Consider the following 20440-nt stretch of genomic DNA (forward strand, 5'->3'; position numbering starts at 1 on the left):
ACTGGCTTCAGCTGTCAGGTAACCTTGGGTGTTTCTCAATATGCGTACTTGATTGTCCTTACGTTCTCGTGTTCCCGTTCTATTCCATTTCTGAAGACCAGTTCCAATACTAAGAACACAAGTAGAGAGGATGGTAAACATCCCCGGCTGTCGCTCTTGTCCCGCCGCAAATATCAAGGATACATCAGTTGCATCCTCGCCAAGTGACACCAGTCCCATGATTTGCATCCTCGCCAAATGACACCAGTCCCATGACTCATTGTGCCCCACGTTCGTTCTCAGGAGGCAAGTTAGCCAGACTGGTCTCACCAAGACCCCAAGTCTGATCTTTGCATACATGGTGTTGAGAAACACCAGTAAATTCAGTCGAGGTTCCTTTTCTCTTCCCCGTTGTCTCTTGTTCATCAGGCGTGCTCAATTGTCCATCTCAAGGCAGCACAATCACACCAGCAAGGGAGCAGTGAAGGCTAATGTCTGGCAATGTTACCACCACTTAAAGCTCCATTTGCATGGGCCCCCCGTGAGGTTTGGGGGCCCCCTGTTGGCCTCAGACAGTCACTACACGATCCATATTTTGAAGACGTTGAAGCCGCATATTCTACTCACCAGCTAGTTAGCTACATTCTTCTGACTTTACTCCTCAGCTGTTTATTTAGTTTTTGAAACATGTGAAGGAGGAGTTAGGGGACCTGAATGAACTTTTTGAATGGAGCACCAGAAACCGCGAACCAGCCCCCGGCTCACAAACACCTCATTCGATGTGTGTCATCACCATCCTGCATATTTGCGCTCTCTGGGGTTCATGGCCGGCCAGGAAGAGGGAGCCCCCAGCTTGGCTTCACCAGCACCCCGGCTGACACTAGATGTCGCTGTAGAGTCTCTGCCTCCTCACCCACCTGACCAAATGCCAGCCAATCTGTGTCTGTCTGGCACATTGCATTGCAGACAGCTAATGCTGGACAGCCGAGATCCCAATCTGGCGCACAACTTAAACTCATCTGAATCAAATCAATGAAACATATTCAGTACTTAACCTTCGTGGCATGCAGATTCCAGCCAGGTTTATACAATCATTTCATACAACTGTCATCAAGTTCCATCCACGCTATTCACCTTCTTATAGCACCGGAATGATTTTTGGGGGTGGGGGGGGACACAGATGCTTCAGTGAATATCAAAAATCGTGAAAGGCAATCGGATTTTGGAATACAATCAGAGAACAATAAGTTTGAGGAATTTAAATTCTAAACTAAGATATTCCACCAAAATCAGACCATTTCCTTTGAATATTTAGGACACGATCTGATTCACCGTCCATTTGAGCTCATAGGGGAAGGCCAGAGCAAACGATCACAGATTATCCCCCAAATGGTTGATGAGGTTAGAATGTACCAACATGGAGGTCTGTATTATGTTTTCGTCCCCAGGTGCGAACTTTTGGGGACTCCAAGGTCACTCTGTCGTACAAGTATTATGTCCAAGAGGAGCAAGAGGCTTCCGTGGAGAATGATGTGATATCAGAGGACTCGCTGTATTTCGAGTGGGCGCTGAAGAAGTGGTCTCACTGCTCCAAGCCCTGTGGGGGAGGTAGGCTCACATTCCCTGGACATTGAGGAGTACAGAACCATAGGAAATATCTCTGCCATCAGTCTGTCCTTTGACTATCCAGCAGGACAGTCTAGTTGATGGTCCTTCCTTCATTTTCCTGGACTGACATTTTTTGGGTGTTTAAAAATTAAGAAGTGAATAGGGACGTATACAGGGGCCCCGTCTGAAAGCTGATTGGCTCCCAGAGTGGCCCTCCCCTGTCAATCACCGATTCAAAACAAAAAATGATTGGTTGAGAGAGATAACCAATCAGATTGTAGAGGAGGTGGGTCCAAACAACTAGAGGAGGCTGGACCAACCCATCTGATGTCTTGGTCCTAGTTGCATGGACTCACGTCCTCTGTAATCTAATTGGTTCTCTCTCTGAACCATCCATTTTTCCTTGTGCCCTCAGAACAGTTTTGTGTAAGTAGAACTCCCATGAGCTTCTTCAAATGTACAGAATGTGCCAGCCATGTTGAAGGTGGCGCTTTTTTATGTGTGGATTTGCCCTTGACAGGTAAGCAGTACACGCGGTACGGGTGCAGGAGAAAGTCCGACAGTAAGCTGGTGGACCGTGCCTACTGCGAGGACATCAAGAAGCCACGAGCCATCAGCAGAGGTTGCAACCAGATCGAGTGCTTCCCGCCTGTGTATGTCTGCCTACGCTCACCCAGCTCTCCCTGGCAGGAGATTTTCATTATCATTCATTTAAATTTACCAGATACTTTCATCCAAAGCAACGTACCGGTCGGGTTGCCAGCTCTCACACATCTGGCCTGACGCTCACGCTTTCACACTCTCACGCAAGAAATTTTATGGCAAATCTATATTATTCCATTATAAACCTAAAATTAGCTACATCAGAAGCGTTGGAGTAGTTTGCAAACCCTGCAGTCTATTTACAAGGTAATAAAACTCTTACATACATGTAAATGCATGTGCATGCGTGTGTTGGATTTGAAAACCTCACTCAAGCTAGCTGGCCAAAGTTTGGCGTGTACTCGTGTACTAGTGAGGCAAATAGCCCATTACAAACATGCATGCTGTCAAGGAGTCGACTAGGCTGAGCTTCCAGTGAACAGCCAGGTACAGGAGTAAGGGGGATTGGAGCAGGAGACACAGAGACTCCGAGCAGGGAGAGAAGCTAATAAGACTGGCATTCAGATCTGCAACATTAACAGCATCCGGGGGGGGCAGGGAGGGGCATCAGGCTTGCAGAGACGTTCCTGGAAACCGACGAGCCCTTCTTAAACCGTGTTTAAGTTTGCGTTTTGTCGGATCTGCCTGGAAATACGGAAACCTTTTTTTAATTAAAAAAGCGAATGTTAAATTCCTGGGTTTTTAGGAAACAAACACTGAAACAAACGTAAAGCTGAGCTGAAACAAGGCGGCGTTTCGGGATTTAATAACAGACAGCGGAGACTTGTAACCCTATCCGGCGAGTCATTTCCCTGCTCGGACCACCCGGTTCTGCGTCCGCCGTGTCTGCGGAGAGCTAACAGGTCGTCATCGCCGAGGGTCGTGAAGACGCAGCTGTGTGCCTCCGTTCCGATCCCTTGGCTGCCTGCCTGTCCGCTTGCCGGCTGGCCGCTCCTCTCTCTGTTTCCACAGCTGGCTGACCGGTGACTGGGAGCCGTGCAGCTCTTCCTGCGGCAAAACCGGCTTCCAGCTGCGCTCTGTCCGCTGCGTGCAGCCGCTGGCAGACGGCACCAGCCACTCCATCCACAGCAAGTACTGCGAGCAGGAGCGACCCGAAGCCCGGCGGGCCTGTAACCGCTACCTCTGCCCGGCCCAGTGGACTGTCGGGTCCTGGTCGAAGGTGAGGACGTAGCGGGGGCCATTAGAAAGGGGGGTGAGGGGGGGGTCATTTTTCAGCATCATTAACAATATGGCGGTGATAAACAATCACAAAAAAATAAATCATTTATTCATTTATATCAGTGTTTCCCAACCCAGTCCACACTATTGCTCTTGCCCAGCTGCCTACTGGGAACACTGGGAAATACTGCTCTAGAGTATATTTCTGTTGCCCAGTTACCTGTTGGAGATGGAAGACCAGATTATGACCTGCGATCACAGGAAGACCTTAGCCCAAAGCACAGGTTCTAGATACTCCGAGAACGTCACATTTTTCCATCTTGCCTTAACTGACACCATGAGCGTCTCTGTATCTGCAACTCAAAATGTTTGCATTGTATGCTGTAATATGTGGGGTGGGGGGGTGCTGATGGGTAGCTGACCCAGAAGCTTCCCCGGTTCCTTTGCACGCTGTAACAGTCCATAGCAAGAACGCGGACCGTCTGGGGGGTTCCCCGAGGCCCAGGTTGGGAAACACTGATTTATATTATAGATAATTTAATGTAAACCAATAAAACTCGTTCAATAACAGCCTGAATCTGGGGGATGCTGATGGTTACCGCTGATCACTGGGGGGGGGGGGGGGAGTAGGGGGAGGGGGGTAATGCTAAAAGTTCTCGACTTGTGAAGGGGGCAGTTTGGTGACCCCGGGTCGCTATTGCCCAGAATCCACTGCTCGTTACTGTGTGTTTTTTTCTTCTTTTGTGTGATACTCAGAAGGGGCCCACAGTTCTGTAGCATGTGATATCTACCAATCAGCTGTGTTTTTAGCCTGTGTATTTTATGCGAGGCTATCGACAGCATTAAGCCGAATCGCACGGCTCGTGAGATGAGCGGGTATCACGGAAAGGTTATATCTGAGTTTCTCGAAAGCAAACAGACAGGTGGGTGTGAGTTTATGCGCTAACCCCCCCACCCCCCTTCCCGGTCCCCCCCGGCCATGAGCCACAGTTCCCACGTGACGCCCTTCCCTGTCCGCCGCAGTGTTCGGAAACCTGCGGCAGAGGCACCCAGCAGCGCGACGTCCGCTGCGGCACTGACGAGAACACCATCGGCTTCTGCCTGGGGGTCAAGCCGGCAAGCATGCGACCCTGCCAGCTGCTGCCATGTCCAGGTCAGCACCACCCGCCCCCCCAGTCAAGCCCATGGCCACGGACCGCGAGTCCCTTAAGCGATACGCCTCTCCTCTACACTCTGTTATCAATACTGTTATAAGGGTGTCACTTCACAAATGAAGTCTAAATAGGTCTGCTGTTTTAATCCAGATATTTTCACCTAAAATATGGATCCTCTGGTATGGTGACGCAGTGGTTAGAGTTAGAGATGCACCGATTGTATCGGGCAACTATCGGTATCGGTCAATACAGCAACATTTGGCCATCAACCGATGGTTAAAAATGAGCCGATATTTATCACCGATAATTCCCTTCAAAATAGTGACCCATACTGCTTTGCACACCTGCATATTAACCAATAAGAAAAATGTCTGCCGTGTGGAATCATTTTAACGTTAGCGAAAATTACGTTAGAAATGCATTTCGCAAACATTGCTCTGCTGCAATTTCACGAGGAGGATCCATTCATAAATATTTGCACACAACAAATTTGATTGCTCACCTTAAGATGAGACCGTAAAGGATATGAAGAGTTTCTGAGAAACAAATCTGTTCCAGTAAAGGCGGCTGCAGTGCTGCCGAATAATGCTTCTCCGTCAGTAACGCGAGCGTTTGATAGCAAAAGAAAATTCAGCTCAGACAGTGTGAAATCAAAATATATTACTTGGAAAATCACGGTGTGATTTTGACTTGATGATCAGCCCTTCCCAGTTATAAATGTTACAAGTATATAAGGCGTATAAAGTTATTAAATACAGTGCCCTGGAACTGTTGCTGTGTGCGAAAAAATAAATACTTTTTCATACGTTTGCAGTGTAATTAATTTATGTTTTCATTGATTTGAGTGGAGTGTCCCTTTAAAGTTATTTAAGCAGAACCTGCCAAACAATCTGTATCGGTATCAGTTTTCAAGATAATCGGCTACCGATATCTGGCAGAAATGTCTTTATAGGTGCATCACTGGTTGGCACCAATGCCTGATACCTCTGGGAACAGGGTTCGAGCCTCCACCATGGTTCCATGTGTGTGAGGTCTGCATGTTCTCTCCATGCCATTGTAGGGTTTTCCTCCAGGTGCTCTGGTTACCCCACACACACACACACACACACACACACACACACACACACACACACACACACACACACACACACACACACACACACACACACACACACACACACACACACACACACACACACACACACACACACACACACACACACACACACGCTAAGGTGAATTGCCGTTGCCAAATTGCGGAGGTGGAAATTTCAGGTCCATAAAGTGAAAATCCAGACCAAGATTTTGTTTCAACCCATCAGTTGAGTGTAAATAGTCCCACTCATAGAGTACTCAAAATCTTGATCTGGACTTTTACTCTTTACACATGAAATTTCCACCAAATTGCCCGTAGGTGTGAATGGTGTGTGTGCCCCATGATAGGTCGCTACCCCATCCTGGGTAAATTCCCTGCTTAAGCTCTGGACGGCCCATGATCCAGCTTAAGATAAATGCATACAGAAAATGGATGGAAATATATGTCTGTGGTAGAATGTTGTAAAATAAAGGTTTGGTTTATTTAATTATTATGAACCTCATATATAGCTCCTACTTCATCCATTTATGATGTTGATTGAAGACGTACCAGATGTGCTTGCTGTCTGAAAGCCCGTTTTTTCTCTGCTTTTCAGGTAACTCGGCTGAGCACAATAATAAAGGCAACCTCCAATGGCAGTCTCGACCCGAGCTCAAAGTCCCCAAGCAGAAGATCTCGAGTAAACGGCCTCCGCTTTATAATTGTGACCTTGGCCTGCAGTGCATGCCTTTACCTGTATGGACCTTGCTCTTCTCCCTCTCCTTCAGCTTGTGGGGCCGTCTTCCCTGACTGCCACAGTTCTGCTTCTCTACACCTTTTTTTTCCCAAACGTCCAATCGTTTCCACGCAAGGACGACTCCGTGGCTCCAGGCGATTGTCCTCCTTCGCGTACTCACTGTCCGGAGCTTTGTGTCCAAAAAAAAAAAGAAAAGAAGCCGTCCTCTTCACTGCCCGAAAAAGCTTTTAAGCGAGCCGGCAGCTTTTAAGTGGGAGGACAGACCGGCGCTTGGTTGGACGCCTCGGGGTCCGAGCGCTTTTCTGTGCGATCTGATTCGTTGACCTCTTGTGCAAATTGTCATTCTCGGAAACTGAAGCTGTATACTCAGCTGGGGGAATCTCAGAGTGTGCGAACTCGCCGAGTGGAAAAACAGAGAACATTCTGCTTTCTAAATGTTATGTTAACATCGGCCCAAATGGGGTGTTACATTCAGGCTATGGTTCCTCATTTTTCTGCTTCATTAATCTACTTGATACTCTTGTTGTGACTGTTAAAATCTAACGTCGCTAAATGAAATCTAAACTCTACCTGAATTACTTTTATTAACTAATTATGCTAACCTGCTAATCGCCACTATCTTTGACTGTTACAGTATGTGTGTGTTTTGTATTTATTTTTCACCAGTATAATAGCATTTTAGATGTAGTACTGAAATTTAAGAAGCCAAATGTTTGTCCCGAGTAGAAAAGTAATGTTCAGGGTCATTGCATCTGCATAGAGAAGGGATGGTGGTTTATTTGGGACATAAGATAATGCTTTGGTATGAATATTCCAGAAGATTTATGTCAGCGCTGTCCTCTGCTCTCGTGTGTGCGATGGTATGTGTGCGTTCGTGTGACCCTGAAATATCCGTCTCTTTAGTGCATCGAAAAGTCAGGAAGTGCTACGGAATGCCACTGGACGTGATTTCCTCGTGCTAAAACAAAGAAGCCGCTGTTTTGCTGTGATCGTCCGCTGAAGTACATGGCCTTACATGAACGTGGTGGCCTCAGTCTCCGGAGGTTAAAATAAAACCAGAAGGCTTTTCCAAGGTGTACAGATTACGGAGGAGATTTTCAGAAATAAAATATAGAGAGAGCAGGGCCTGGATGCAAACCAGGGGCATTTCAGCCGTTACTTAGTCTCTGTCATATATTGCTTTGTAAGAGATGTATATTGTGCATTGTAAAAGTTTGTGTTTCTTTAGAAGAGTTGTTGGGGAGCTACATTATACTGTATATAACTGGGTGTTTCCTGTATTGAATATTCAAGATCTAATCTAATAATGTCCATCATTGTTCTCTCCTTGGGTCTTTATATGAAATTTAGCGATATAAGAACCACACTGTACTGTGGATAAACGCTGAAGATTCACTGCCTTCCTGTTGGACTGGTTAACGCTGTTCAGATGGACTTAAACGCACTGCGGACGCACTTTATTTTTTCAGGGAGATTCCGTTAATGTTTTTTTTTTTCCCCAAATCTTTAATGTGTCTCCTCATGTGCAAATTCAATGTTTACAGTGACATGGAATTATTAAATTTGCTATGTCAGTACTGGTCAATTTTAGGGCTGGACTCCAAATAATTTGAAGTGTTTTATTATGTTGAGGTGAAATAATTTCTTGTCTTTTAATATTGTTCATTTTATATATAAGAATACTTAAAATCATAATACAGGTGTAATTAACCTTTTTTTGTTTCATTTTAATTATGCCAACTTCGCAAAATCTGAATGGCTATTTTGAATAATGTTGCACGAACAATTTATTATGATAACCAGTACAGGAAATTATGTATACAAGAAAGGACATGTTCAGCATCTGCAATTAATACTGCACAGTACGTGAGTGTTAATGAAATAAGTTTCTCATGCTAATTTGGGATATATATATTAGGACAGGGGGTGATTGTAGGATTTCACCCTTATCTGAAGAAATGCCTACAATTAAATTTCAGTCTGTGTTTGTAGGGGGTAGGTTGTGAATTTGTACGAAATGTGTATGAATATGACAAACCGCTAAATGGATTTAGAAGGGAATTTTAGCAAAACTTTACTTTAGGGGACCCAAATAATGTAGTAGTACACTCTTACTTAATGCATTAATTAACCAGTAACTAAGTGTTAGTTGCATACTGATCCCATGTTCGTTCATCATTAATAAATCATGACGATTCATGTATTTCATGCAGGTGCTGTATTTGCTCATCGAGTAGTAACTGAGTTACTAAGTTGCTTGTGCCCCCTCAAGTAAAGTGTTACCTTTTTTTCAGGGGCATTGACACAAAAATTCGGAAGGTTGACACCCACTTGAATAGGGTTTGGAATCACCTATATATTTGGACATAGACTAACGAAGTTCAATTACATTGTACAGGGATAACAGTCTTATTCTGCCATTGATGGCCAGGATACCCTGTAGGTGAATGGCATCTGGCTACACCTGCGGGGTAGATGAATGTGCAGGATATACAAATTGAAGTCGTCGACACCCAGAAATCGAAAACATCCTTAATTAAAGAACCATTTGATGGATTTAAAAGGATTGCATGTCTAAAGGAAGAGCGAGGAGGACGCCCGTGCCTGATTAAATAGCGACTCATTTTGCTGTTTGTTTGTTTCTGCCGTCTCTTCAGTCTCTCTCTGCAGTGCTGTTCCTGTGACACGCATCACGCTAATGTGTTTATTTATAGAAGCTGCTGAGCTCAGCATTCGCTGTCAAAACCTGAAATGTTTGACTTGCGCTACTTGTGGCAGTTTCGCAATACTGTCATCTGTCTGAAAAAAGAGCACAAGTTGCAGAATTAACACAATCATCTCCTTATTTCCTGTTGTCTGTCCTTGCTGTCCTCTTTACCGACTGCTGCGAGTCGTCCAGGGCTTCTTCCGGGCCCTCCCATTCGCCGGCGATGATGTCACGCCTCCTCTCAGCTCTCTGCTTTCCCGCTCTTGCAGATCGGCGCTGTCGGGGGGACAAGTCGCCGTTCTGTCGCATGGAGGTGCTGAGCAGGTACTGCACCATTCCGGGCTACAAGCAAATGTGCTGCAGGTCCTGCGACGGCTCCACGGACCCCGACCCTACGGATGTCACCCCGATGGACGTCACCCCGATGGACGTCACCCCGATGGACGTCACCCCGACGGACGTCACGGATGCGGGCTTAACGTCCACAGACCCCAGCCCTTCTATGAACACGTTTATGAAGTACAGTAGCAGTTCAACCTGGCTGGACCTGTTCTCCTTCTCCGATCCTACAGACGAGCACCCCACAACAGTCAGTCCCACGACCGTGTTGTACAGTACTACATTTCCCAGCATGCCCTTTGAGTACACTGACACCATGGTGACCCTTGGGGATATTGGTGATGGTCAGGTTACGACCTCATCTGCCCCCTTTTCATCCACCGCCCCCCCCAAAGAGAAGGCTACAGGCGACTTGAGTGAAACAAACTTCATCGACGTGCCTTATTGGAAACCAGGTTTGGACCATAACGTCTCCCCGAACTACCTCAATCGCAGAAGGACACGCAATAAATATATTCTGGAACTCTTAGCAGAAAGACGGAGGCAAAATCCTCCGGCTAAAAGGAAAATGCGTGTGTGACAGAGAAATCGCTTTTCACTCACCGGTGCTTTGTATCGTCCAATATCTTCATTGATTGTCTGTCAGATACTGAAAAATAATTGCAAAGAGATAAAACATGAAAGATTCAGCTTTATATTTACAGAACAAAGGAGTTGTACAGGTATCTGCCTTGTGTTTGTATAAATGAATTATAAATAAAATCTATCAAGGAAATGTACTGGATTCGAATCCTTAATTTATCCTGTAAATATGTAAATTTATGGTATAAAACAGCAAAAGTTGTCGGAGAGGCAAAAAGGTTAAGATTAACTTCATTGGTCCAGGGGGGAAATTCTGGAAAATACTTCGTAGTCAGCATGCTTCGAACTTGTGCGGAGAGACCCCAGTGAATTTCTAGTCCATCGTCCTAACCACCCGACCACGACTGCAAAAAGTAAATTTGTTTTACACTAGCTGTGAAGATGAATGATGAAGCACGTCACATGACTGTTCTCTGTCTCACGGTAATTTAGTTTAAATGGGAAACATTTAGAATTTGCTTTGCTAGTTGTATGGGGGCACTTATTACTCACATTGTAACATTGCTAATTACCTCTGTATGAAGTCCTCAGAGATGATGGTGGTTGGAATAGCTTTCCTTCAATAGAGTGTGGGATTGACTTATGGAGGCATTATAGTAATGGCTGGAAATACTTTTAGATACAAACGTAAAAATATCAGATGCGTGATAGGGGGGCAACGGACGGGTATCTGGGGGGGTTGCCGTGGGGGGAGGGGTGTCCTTGTCATTGTGGGGGTTCCCTTGTGGTTCTGAGTTGGGAGCCCTGATGCCTGCTTCTGCTTAATCCTCACGAAGCTACAGGTTCTGTGTGAACTCGAGACTGTAGGTGTCTGTATGGCACCCCCGCATACGGTCAATACAGCCCCAGCCACAGGTACGCATAAAGCCAAAGCAGGGTGAGGGTAGCCCTGGGGAGCGGGTATGAATCATCTGCTTCGTGTGCTGTCTTTGGTGCAGGTGGAGGACGAGCATGGCGGCGTGTCCGATGGCGCCAGGTGACTCATGAAGGACACAGCCATTCATTGGTCGGAGTGACCCGTTCCGAATCGCTCCCTGCACTCCCATTGTAGTGAAAGTAAGTTGTACGTCGTGATCGTACAGCCTCACCTGCCAGTGCTCTCAGCCAGCTCACTGGAGCTGCTACGGAGACATTAAAACGGCATCAGGCCCCCAGAAGAACCCAGTCTCACAGTTCGCTTCTGTCTCCATATCTCCGCTAATCGTCAGGTATCGCGCCAAATAACATTATCTTTCCTACACCTGTCAAGACTGTAGAACGGCATCCTATTATCAGCTGCCAGATACCGAAATGGGAGTTTTAATCTGCATTCTGGTCAGAATGTCTCCAGCGAGTGTCAGTATAATATCCCGCGTGTGCGCAGTGTGCGAATCGAGATGAATGGCATGTATTTCGAGGTCTTAACCCCCAAATTACAATGAGAAATTCTCAAATTCATTTTATGTGGTGCAAATATTTGTAATATGGACCCATTTCCTATGAGGTCTCTTTTATATTGTTCTGATAACTTTGTAAAAACAAGAAGGATGGACTAGCCTTGCTTTGTCTTGACTTGTCTAGTCTGTGTATTATGGTATCAATTACCTCCTTAACCCTAATGCATTCATCTAGGAGGATAATGTTTTTCATAGCTAAGTCAATGCCTTTTGTTATTTGGTTCTGGAAGACAAGGGAGCATTGTTCTGTCTGTGGTGTGTCACAAAATGCCTGGATTTCTTCATTTTCTCCCCTGAGGCTTGTAAAACATCAATCCTATAGCTTGACTAACTGCTTGCTGTAACATGCTAATTGTATCATTGTTGCCTTTGATTCCTGTGGTATTCTTCCCACACTGAATAGCTGCCTGCCTTTCTGGTGTGCCCTACACTTGAATCTCTCAAATAAGTTATACACTGTATACCCACGTTCGCTGGTAATAGTCCCCGTATTTGGTCTCCGAAACCTCTTCATGCCTAAATGATTCTTCTCATCGGAAGAGTGACTTTCTTGCAAACCTAACATTTATTTTTCTGTTTTGACTGTCATGTTTCACACTCAGCATGTCAAGGTGCTGCTTATGTGCTGCTTATGTTCACTAGATCATCAAACATTTATCCCTGTGCTGTTCCAGTTCCAAATGAAGTCTAGCGATTGTTTAGTCTCTCATTTTTGATCTGCCATTTTGTTTTTTAAGTTAGATTCCAAATCAAGGTGGGAATCCACCAGTGTGGATTATACAGTGTGGAAGTGCGAACAGTGAAAGTGGATGTGCCTCCTCAGTAATGTAACACTCTAATGTAACACTCCCTATTTGAACATATAGAATTATGTACATTATTCAGTAATATTTTCCTGGTACTAACTGGGATTAGAACAGGGATCCCTGACTATCATCAGCAACACCAAGGTCCACTGCATCTGATGTTCCACCCGGGGGTGGGGCTCCAAACAGTAAAACTACAATCGATCACGCGGTTCGAATTTAATTGTATTCAGGACTGGAGTCTGCAGGATCCACAACACCAACCTGCATATAACAACGGGGTTTTAGGTGTTAGATCTTTACCAAATAGTCCCATGTTCCTGTAACACCAGGAGACTTCGTGTGGGGGATTACAATCTTCTGTAAGACAATCAAGTACCTGCTTATGATCTCCTTAGTAATACTTCTCTTTTAAGATCTAACAAGTCTCATCGATGTCTAGGTAATACTTCAATATCCTTTCACTGTCACGCTTGGCAACATCTGTGCTCTGAAGGTCCTTGGATGACGCCGCTTTGTTCATGATGTTGAATGTTTCCTGCATCCGGTGACACCAGCTTGCAGGATCATTTCCAAATAAATGAAATTCGTCCTTGAAAGATAAATGCTGTTTCTGCATAAACCCAGTGGAGGAGAAGACGGTTTGCTGAACCTGTCAAGCCTCTGTGGAGGTTCCTAGTGATTGTTAGCGAGAGATTTGCAGTGTGAGTACATTTATTTAGTGTGTATACTGCATTCCTAGCTAAGCAGTCACCTTTCTCCACCTGTATCTGCTCTGGGAACCATGTATAGGGATGAATTTATGGGCTGTCATTTTTCATAAGTCTTCCTTGGTCCAAGAGGCTCTTGAGTTGTTGACCTGTTCGGTTGGGATTGTTTGACAGTTCAGTGGATGCTCTTTTTATGATGGAAAAAATCTCAGTTCCATCTTCAGAAACCCTACCTGATCTAAAAATGATCGCAATACGATCCAATGTTTATGAACAATCTGAGTCAAATTCTTCTCTCCTTTATCAGGAAAGTGTGCTTCACGAAGTAGGGCACACTGTTCTCGCCAATCCTCACCTTTTGTTTTATGAATGAGGAGGCAGGAGAGCAGACTCACAGGGAGAATCCCTGACGTGTCCTTCAGAGAAAAGCCCTGCGCACCTTCCCAGGTGTCGCCTCAATGTTCCCGTGGCCCCCGCCGTATGAATCACTGCTGTTCCCGTGGCCCCCGCCGTATGAATCACTGCTGTTCCCGTGGCCCCCGCCGTATGAATCACTGCTGTTCCCTTTGCCCCCGCCGTATGAATCACTGCTGTTCCCGTGGCACCCGGCGTATGAATCACTGCTTTTCCCATGGCCCCTGCCATATGAATCACTGCTTTTCCCGTGGCCCCCGCCGTATGAATCACTGCTGTTCCCTTTGCCCCCGCCGTATGAATCACTGCTGTTCCCGTGGCCCCCGCCGTATGAATCACTGCTGTTCCCGATGCCCCCGCCGTATGAATCACTGCTGTTCCCGTGGCCCCCGCCGTATGAATCACTGCTGTTCCCTTTGCCCCCGCCGTATGAATCACTGCTGTTCCCGTGGCCCCCGCCGTATGAATCACTGCTTTTCCCATGGCCCCCGCCATATGAATCACTGCTTTTCCCGTGGCCCCCGCCGTATGAATCACTGCTGTTCCCTTTGCCCCCGCCATATGAATCACTGCTTTTCCCGTGGCCCCCGCCGTATGAATCACTGCTGTTCCCTTTGCCCCCGCCGTATGAATCACTGCTGTTCCCGTGGCCCCCGCCGTATGAATCACTGCTGTTCCCGATGCCCCCGCCGTATGAATCACTGCTGTTCCCGTGGCCCCCGCCGTATGAATCACGGTTGTTCCCTTTGCCCCCGCCGTATGAATCACTGCTGTTCCCGTGGCCCCCGCCATATGAATCACTGCTGTTCCCGTGGCCCCCACCGTATGAATCACTGCTGTTCCCGTGGCCCCCGCCGTATGAATCACTGCTGTTCCCGTGGCCCCCGCCGTATGAATCACTGCTGTTCCCTTTGCCCCCGCCGTATGAATCACTGCTGTTCCCGTGGCCCCTGCCGTATGAATCACTGCTGTTCCCGTGGCCCCCGCTGTATGATTCTGCTTTCCATCCACTGTCTTCACACACTATCCATTTTTACCACAGCCACTTCCACACAGGAATCCAACACACGCAGCGCTTTCTAAAAATTGTCACTGCAACACGGGAGTTTCTGTAAACTGCGTCTGCTACCTGTTCAAAGGGTTTATTGATTGATGTCCCCGAGGAGAGCCCGCTGTTACCGCGGAAACATTCAGCAGCACCTTATTACATATCCAGCGTCCTTGAGGGCCCGATTCCTCATATCTCTGCCATCCTGAAATATTAGCATCACTGGGGCAATGCATAGTCTTCCTGCGTTGATAGCCCCAGCCTGCCCTCACTGCCTAACCTCTGGCTTTGTCTGTGCTGTTGACGGTTGCTGTTGCCTCTGATGTGTATCCAGGATGTCTATTCTGTCATCTGCCTTGTTTTTTTTTTTATTGACTTATGGTTTTATCATCTAACCCACCAGGTCACCTGGCGTCCGACCCAATATTGTGGGCTATGATCGGGGGTGGGTTGTTATTTTCAGTGCTCCACTCAGAAAGTCACTGTAACCGCCCCACCCAGTTTACTGTTTGTTGAGGGCCTCCAAATGCAAATGTGTGGTTTGAGAGCTGTCTGTGATGCAGCAGTTCTGTATTCTGTCTTTTTCATTTCTTTCTCCACTGTTCCCTTTTTAGGAGGAATCCAGGAGATATATTTTTTTTCTACTTAAAACCTCCTTGGCTCTGGTGAAATGCAACAACCAAAGCTTTACTTGTGTCCACTCAGGATGGTAAAGCCGTCCCATAGCAGAGCCTCAGGATGGTAAAGCCGTCCCATAGCAGAGCCTCAGGATGGTAAAGCCGTCCCATAGCAGAGCCTCAGGATGGTAAAGCCGTCCCATAGCAGAGCCTCAGGATGGTAAAGCCGTCCCATATCAGAGCCTCAGGATGGTAAAGCCGTCCCATAGCAGAGCCTCAGCATGGTAAAGCCGTCCCATAGCAGAGCCTCAGGATGGTAAAGCCGTCCCATATCAGAGCCTCAGGATGGTAAAGCCGTCCCATAGCAGAGCCTCAGGATGGTAAAGCCGTCCCATAGCAGAGCCTCAGGATGGTAAAGCCGTCCCATAGCAGAGCCTCAGGATGGTAAAGCCGTCCCATAGCAGAGCCTCAGGATGGTAAAGCCGTCCCATAGCAGAGCCTCAGGATGGTAAAGCCGTCCCATAGCAGAGCCTCAGGATGGTAAAGCCGTCCCATAGCAGAGCCTCAGGATGGTAAAGCCGTCCCATAGCAGAGGACGGTGTCCCTGACATTGTGATGGCAGCCTCTATATAAACGTCCCAAACGGAAATACCAAGATCTAAGGATGGCAGAAATATATCCTGTGGTCTGGAACTGCCATTTAATACATTATAGGACTTCCAGATGTGCGCTGTGTCATAGCCCATCTCATATGTGTACCGTAATCAGGCACATCGTCAGGCAGATCTCCCATGGCTTGCTTGAAGGGGACTCTTGACAACTCTTGTTCCCCCCACCTGCCAAACACTTGGAACGGCCTGTCCTTGTAGTGTCACACATGGCTGCCTCTTTCCCCCTCTGCCTGCCTTAAAGGTTGAGACCTTAATCGACTGCAGCCCATTGTCTGAGTATATTCGTGCTCATAAGGCTTGATAGCACACAGTTTGCTCTCATTAAATCAGTCAAGTAAGTTATATATAAAGTCATGGAACTATCAGTCTCATCAGCTAAACATTCTAGATCAGCGTTTCACAATCCGTTCCCCGGGGACCCACAGACGGTCCAGATTTTTGCTCCTACCGAGAGTTGGGAGCATATATGTGGACTGTCTGGGAGGGAGCAAAAATGTGGACCGTCTGCAGGTCCTCAAGGACTGGGTTGGTAAACACTGATCTATATCCAGACCTATCAGAGACTGCCGGACCACTGGATCTTACCCATCAGCACGAAGGATCTTAGCGGGTCTCAATTTTCCTTCCTGTATCCCATAATTGTTTCATAAAGGTCCATTCAATCCTAACAGTTCTCTTCCCTCTCTCGCTCTGGCTAATATTTGCATTAATAATGTATAATTAATATCTGCCATTATCTATGACCTGGAATCAGTTTCAGCCCTTTTCCCGTAACATATCACCAAACCCCTGTGGGATGAGTTCCCAGCTTTAATTTATTGAGTTTCCCTTTCTTCAAGCCCATGTCGTCGCCTTTAGGCTCCGCAGAGATGAATTTAATGAGGGATAAGCAGCTGCCCCTTGCAGTGGCGGGAGTTCAGCTTAGCCGCCCCTCTTAGTAGCAGGGGCTCAGAGGAATGCCTTTAAATACTTTAAGACCAGTCCTCGGGACCCATACAATGAGATTCAGATTTTATCATTATACAATTAACAATGTTAACACTCTCCATGACTATTGCAGGGAAGGTCGTTTTTACAGCTGTGAGTACTTGTCACTGTAACCTCCAAAGGATTTCAATACACAGTCAAAGATCTTCATGACAGAAAACCCTTGTGCTTGTAATAATATTTGTCAAATTTAGATAGTATTTAGATAATATTTGTCAAAATGAAAGGGCTATGATTATATATGGTGTTAAGTAAGCGAAACAGACAAGCCTGTAACACGTTTGCTGTTGCGGTTACAGCCGATGACTCACATTCTGAGAATGTGGTTTCGTTTGATTACGTCTGATACCAGGCACATCTACTCGCCCTCTCAACTCGTCAGCCTGAGCGCCAAGCAGGAAACCGGAGAGACCGCAGGGTCTCCGATCATTTATCACTCGCTTTAATCTTAGTAAATAGTTACGTTACTGATGGCAGCAAATTACTTTGTATTGCTCCATCTGTACAACAATCATACAGCTGCTCAATATGCAGTCTCATGAGGGGGGGCTATAGGTGCAAAGCAGGGAACAACCTAGGATGGGGCACCAACCCATCACAGGACACACATGGGCAATTTGGAAACTCTGATTAACATCAGCATCTTTTAGGACTGGGGGGGGGGGGAGTACCTGAAAGAAACCCCATGATGACAGAAGGAGAGCATGCAAACTGCACACACATGGAGCCATAGAGGAGACTCAAACGCTGGTCCCAGAGGTGTGACGGAACAGTGATACCCACTGCACCACCGTGCCGCCTCAAAGTATAAACCAACAGATGCTTATTAGTAATACATAATTGATGATTATTGGTTGAATTGCATAACAGCATGTAAAACATAAAGATCTCAACATGGTTTTGGCAGAAGAAAATGGACGTGCGGGGGGGGGGGGGGGCTGATCACCTGACTGTTTGGGGGGCCCGATCACCTGACTGTTTGGGGGGCCCGATCGCCTGACTGTTTGGGGGGCCCGATCGCCTGACTGTTTTGCAAGAACGATTGAAAGTGGCCCTTTGAGGTCCTGAGCACCCCGTACTTATCGAAAGGTCTCTGCTCTCCTGCTGCTTGGCTGCACAATGCTGAAAATATTATTCCAAGTATAACACATTTTTATTTCGAAGGTAGGGCTTTCTGATAATATTATTTCTGCTTCAATGTATTGTAGAGTGAAAAGCTGCCGCACACGGATCTCCTGGGTTTGCCTCTGGCGGCTTTATGACATTTTTATACTGAAAACACTCAGTTCTCTCCAAACATTATATTATATGTTGCCACTTATTACATTCCTTTTTGTCACTAAAGTGAACCAGGGAATGTTGAGTTGCATTAGAGCATCCATCCATCCATCCATCCATGCAAAATAGTTCTTGAATCTCTACACTGCTGATCCGCCATAGGGTTGTGGTGGACCTGAAACACTGGGCACAAGGCAAGTCCCTGTACAGAATACCAGTGCAAAAAGCTCAGCGCAATTTACAGTCAGTCTTTAATGGAAAACCGGTGTGCGAACACTCCAGGGAGGATACGTTTTCGGTAACATTCAATCATGGTCAAGCCGATCCAGAATATTTCACGGCATACAGCGAGGTGTACCACAGATGAGACCCCGGTCCATCTCATTTGTGTGCATAATTTTAAGTAAATCAAGCAACGTTCTACAGCACATGAAATGCAACCTTTCTCAAATGTGCTGTTGACCTTTAAAGTTCTCATGTAACTGTGTATCTGGTGTCCATGCTGAGACCATTGTGACTTTTCCCAGTTCACATTACCCGTTTTCTGCGTTTCCCCTTTAAAGAACGGCACAGGACACCTCTACCAAGAACGGTGCTCACAAGAGAGTTGTTTAGTCATTAAAATTCTAACACTTTCTAAATCTGGTAAAGCACATTACATTTCCTTTCGTGCCAACAGTCATATACCCATATAAATAAGCTATGACTGTGGCCATTTGTTTGCTGAAGGGAGTTAGCTGTTATGCAAGACAAATAATCCTGCTAACCAAATTTACGGCATCACGTCGAGGTTATATACAGACCTGAATCGGCTGCTGTGAGATTCCTGCTACTATTTCAGGCGGTTATAAAATATCCACCATTAACTCCAGCTGTGGACTCCACTGGCTAATCTGCGAGTACCTACCCATGGTTTACTGTCGATCTAACAGCGGACTCTCCTACTCGTGCTGCTAAAGAACTTATAAACCTATCATGTGAGGATTCATTTTACATTTTTAAGTGCCCCTGTGGAGTGTTTCTGAAATTTTTCATGGTTTCACAGTGTGTCTTTACAAACCATGTAACATGAATCCATAGAACAACATCAGGAAAGAAAACACCACAGAAGGATTTAATTTAATTCCATATTCCTGTTATTATTGTTGTTGCTGTTTCATTTGTTGTTGTTGTTTCATTTGTTGTTGGTGCTGTTATTGTTGTGGTTGTTGTTCCATTTGTTGTTTTGTTGTTTCATTCGTTGTTGCTTTTTGTTATTGATTCATTTGTTGTTGCTGTTACTGTTGTTTTTGTTGTTTCATTTGTTGTTTTTGTTGTTTCATTCATTGTTGCTTTTTGTTATTGTTTCATTTGTGGTTTTTGTTGTTTCATTTGTCGTTGTTGCTCTTTCTTTTATTATTGCTTTTGTTGTTGTTACAAGAAGGTTAGAGTTAGCTGTTTAAAGTCCATAACTGCCCTGCTCTCCAGAAATAGAAACCTTTACCCTAGACCTGTATCACAAAGCGAGGTTTGTTGGTTAGCTAAGTAACTTATCAGAATTATGGTACTCACTTTAAACTGACTCTGTCTTTGTTCACGTACATTTATCCCAGATTACCTTAAATCCGAAGTTCTCTTGCTAATCCAAAAATCCAGCTTTGTGATACATGTCCTGGATCCCTGGCTACTGGTGCCTCAGGATTTTAATGTTAATTAAAGGTTATATAGAAACACAAACCTCTTTTTAAGATCATCTCTCTACACACACACATGCGCACACACATTGTACCATGCAGTAAAATTCAATTCCTTTTAATATCACATAAAGGTCAAACCTCGTATCTATAGTTTGCATAGAGAAAATGGTTTCTATTATCTTGGTGAGGTTTTCTGCCGTGTGGTAAATATATCTTATAGGTCCTATAAGATAATTCAACGTTTATCACACCCCATAAAATATAAAAGTGATTTAGAGTGACTTGTGTTTATGTGAACTTTTGGAAGCAAATACATCGCATAAAAATATCCTGCATGAATATTATTTGATACGCGTTCCTTGTCCCTGTAATGAACCTTGTTCTCTGACCACTGAGTCATACACTCTTATGTAACGTGGGTCAGCCAGCGGTTCTAATGCGGCCGGTGCCAGTCACTAATTGTATTATCCATTTGGCCTCGTGGTATTTGGCTGGAGTGTATCTGAAGTGAGGGTCAGGTCACAATAACTTTATTTGATGTCTGACGCTCCTATGACTTGTATGTAATTCAAATGCACTAAGAAATCCCTTGTAGCTCACAGAGAGGAGCATTTCCACCAAACATAATGAGTTTCCTGAGCAACTGACACACTGTTGCCTTTTGCTCTGACAGGGATAAAATACACCTTTTTACGCATTTAAAATGTGATTTGTG

At 45.6% G+C, this 20440-nt stretch overlaps 1 protein-coding gene across 6 annotated transcripts in view; it reads left to right on the forward strand.

Moving 5' to 3' along the window:
* The window catches only part of LOC111850411 (A disintegrin and metalloproteinase with thrombospondin motifs 2-like), a 55814-nt gene extending 45599 nt beyond the window's left edge, over positions 1-10215 (forward strand). For 5 of the 6 annotated variants that reach the window (XM_072706512.1, XM_072706515.1, XM_072706516.1 and 2 more), the window contains 6 exons: positions 1428-1587; positions 2108-2240; positions 3202-3409; positions 4432-4561; positions 6254-6337; positions 9371-10215. In XM_072706512.1, the coding sequence (XP_072562613.1) occupies positions 1428-1587; positions 2108-2240; positions 3202-3409; positions 4432-4561; positions 6254-6337; positions 9371-10020 (1365 nt within the window). In that variant the 3' untranslated portion in view covers positions 10021-10215. The remainder of the gene's footprint in view (positions 1-1427; positions 1588-2107; positions 2241-3201; positions 3410-4431; positions 4562-6253; positions 6338-9370) is intronic. The other variant, XM_072706513.1, reaches the window with a different exon arrangement.
* The last annotated feature ends 10225 nt before the right edge of the window (positions 10216-20440 follow it).

This window comes from Paramormyrops kingsleyae, chromosome 24 (genome assembly GCF_048594095.1).
Source record: "Paramormyrops kingsleyae isolate MSU_618 chromosome 24, PKINGS_0.4, whole genome shotgun sequence".
Classification (NCBI taxonomy): Eukaryota; Metazoa; Chordata; class Actinopteri; order Osteoglossiformes; family Mormyridae; genus Paramormyrops; species Paramormyrops kingsleyae.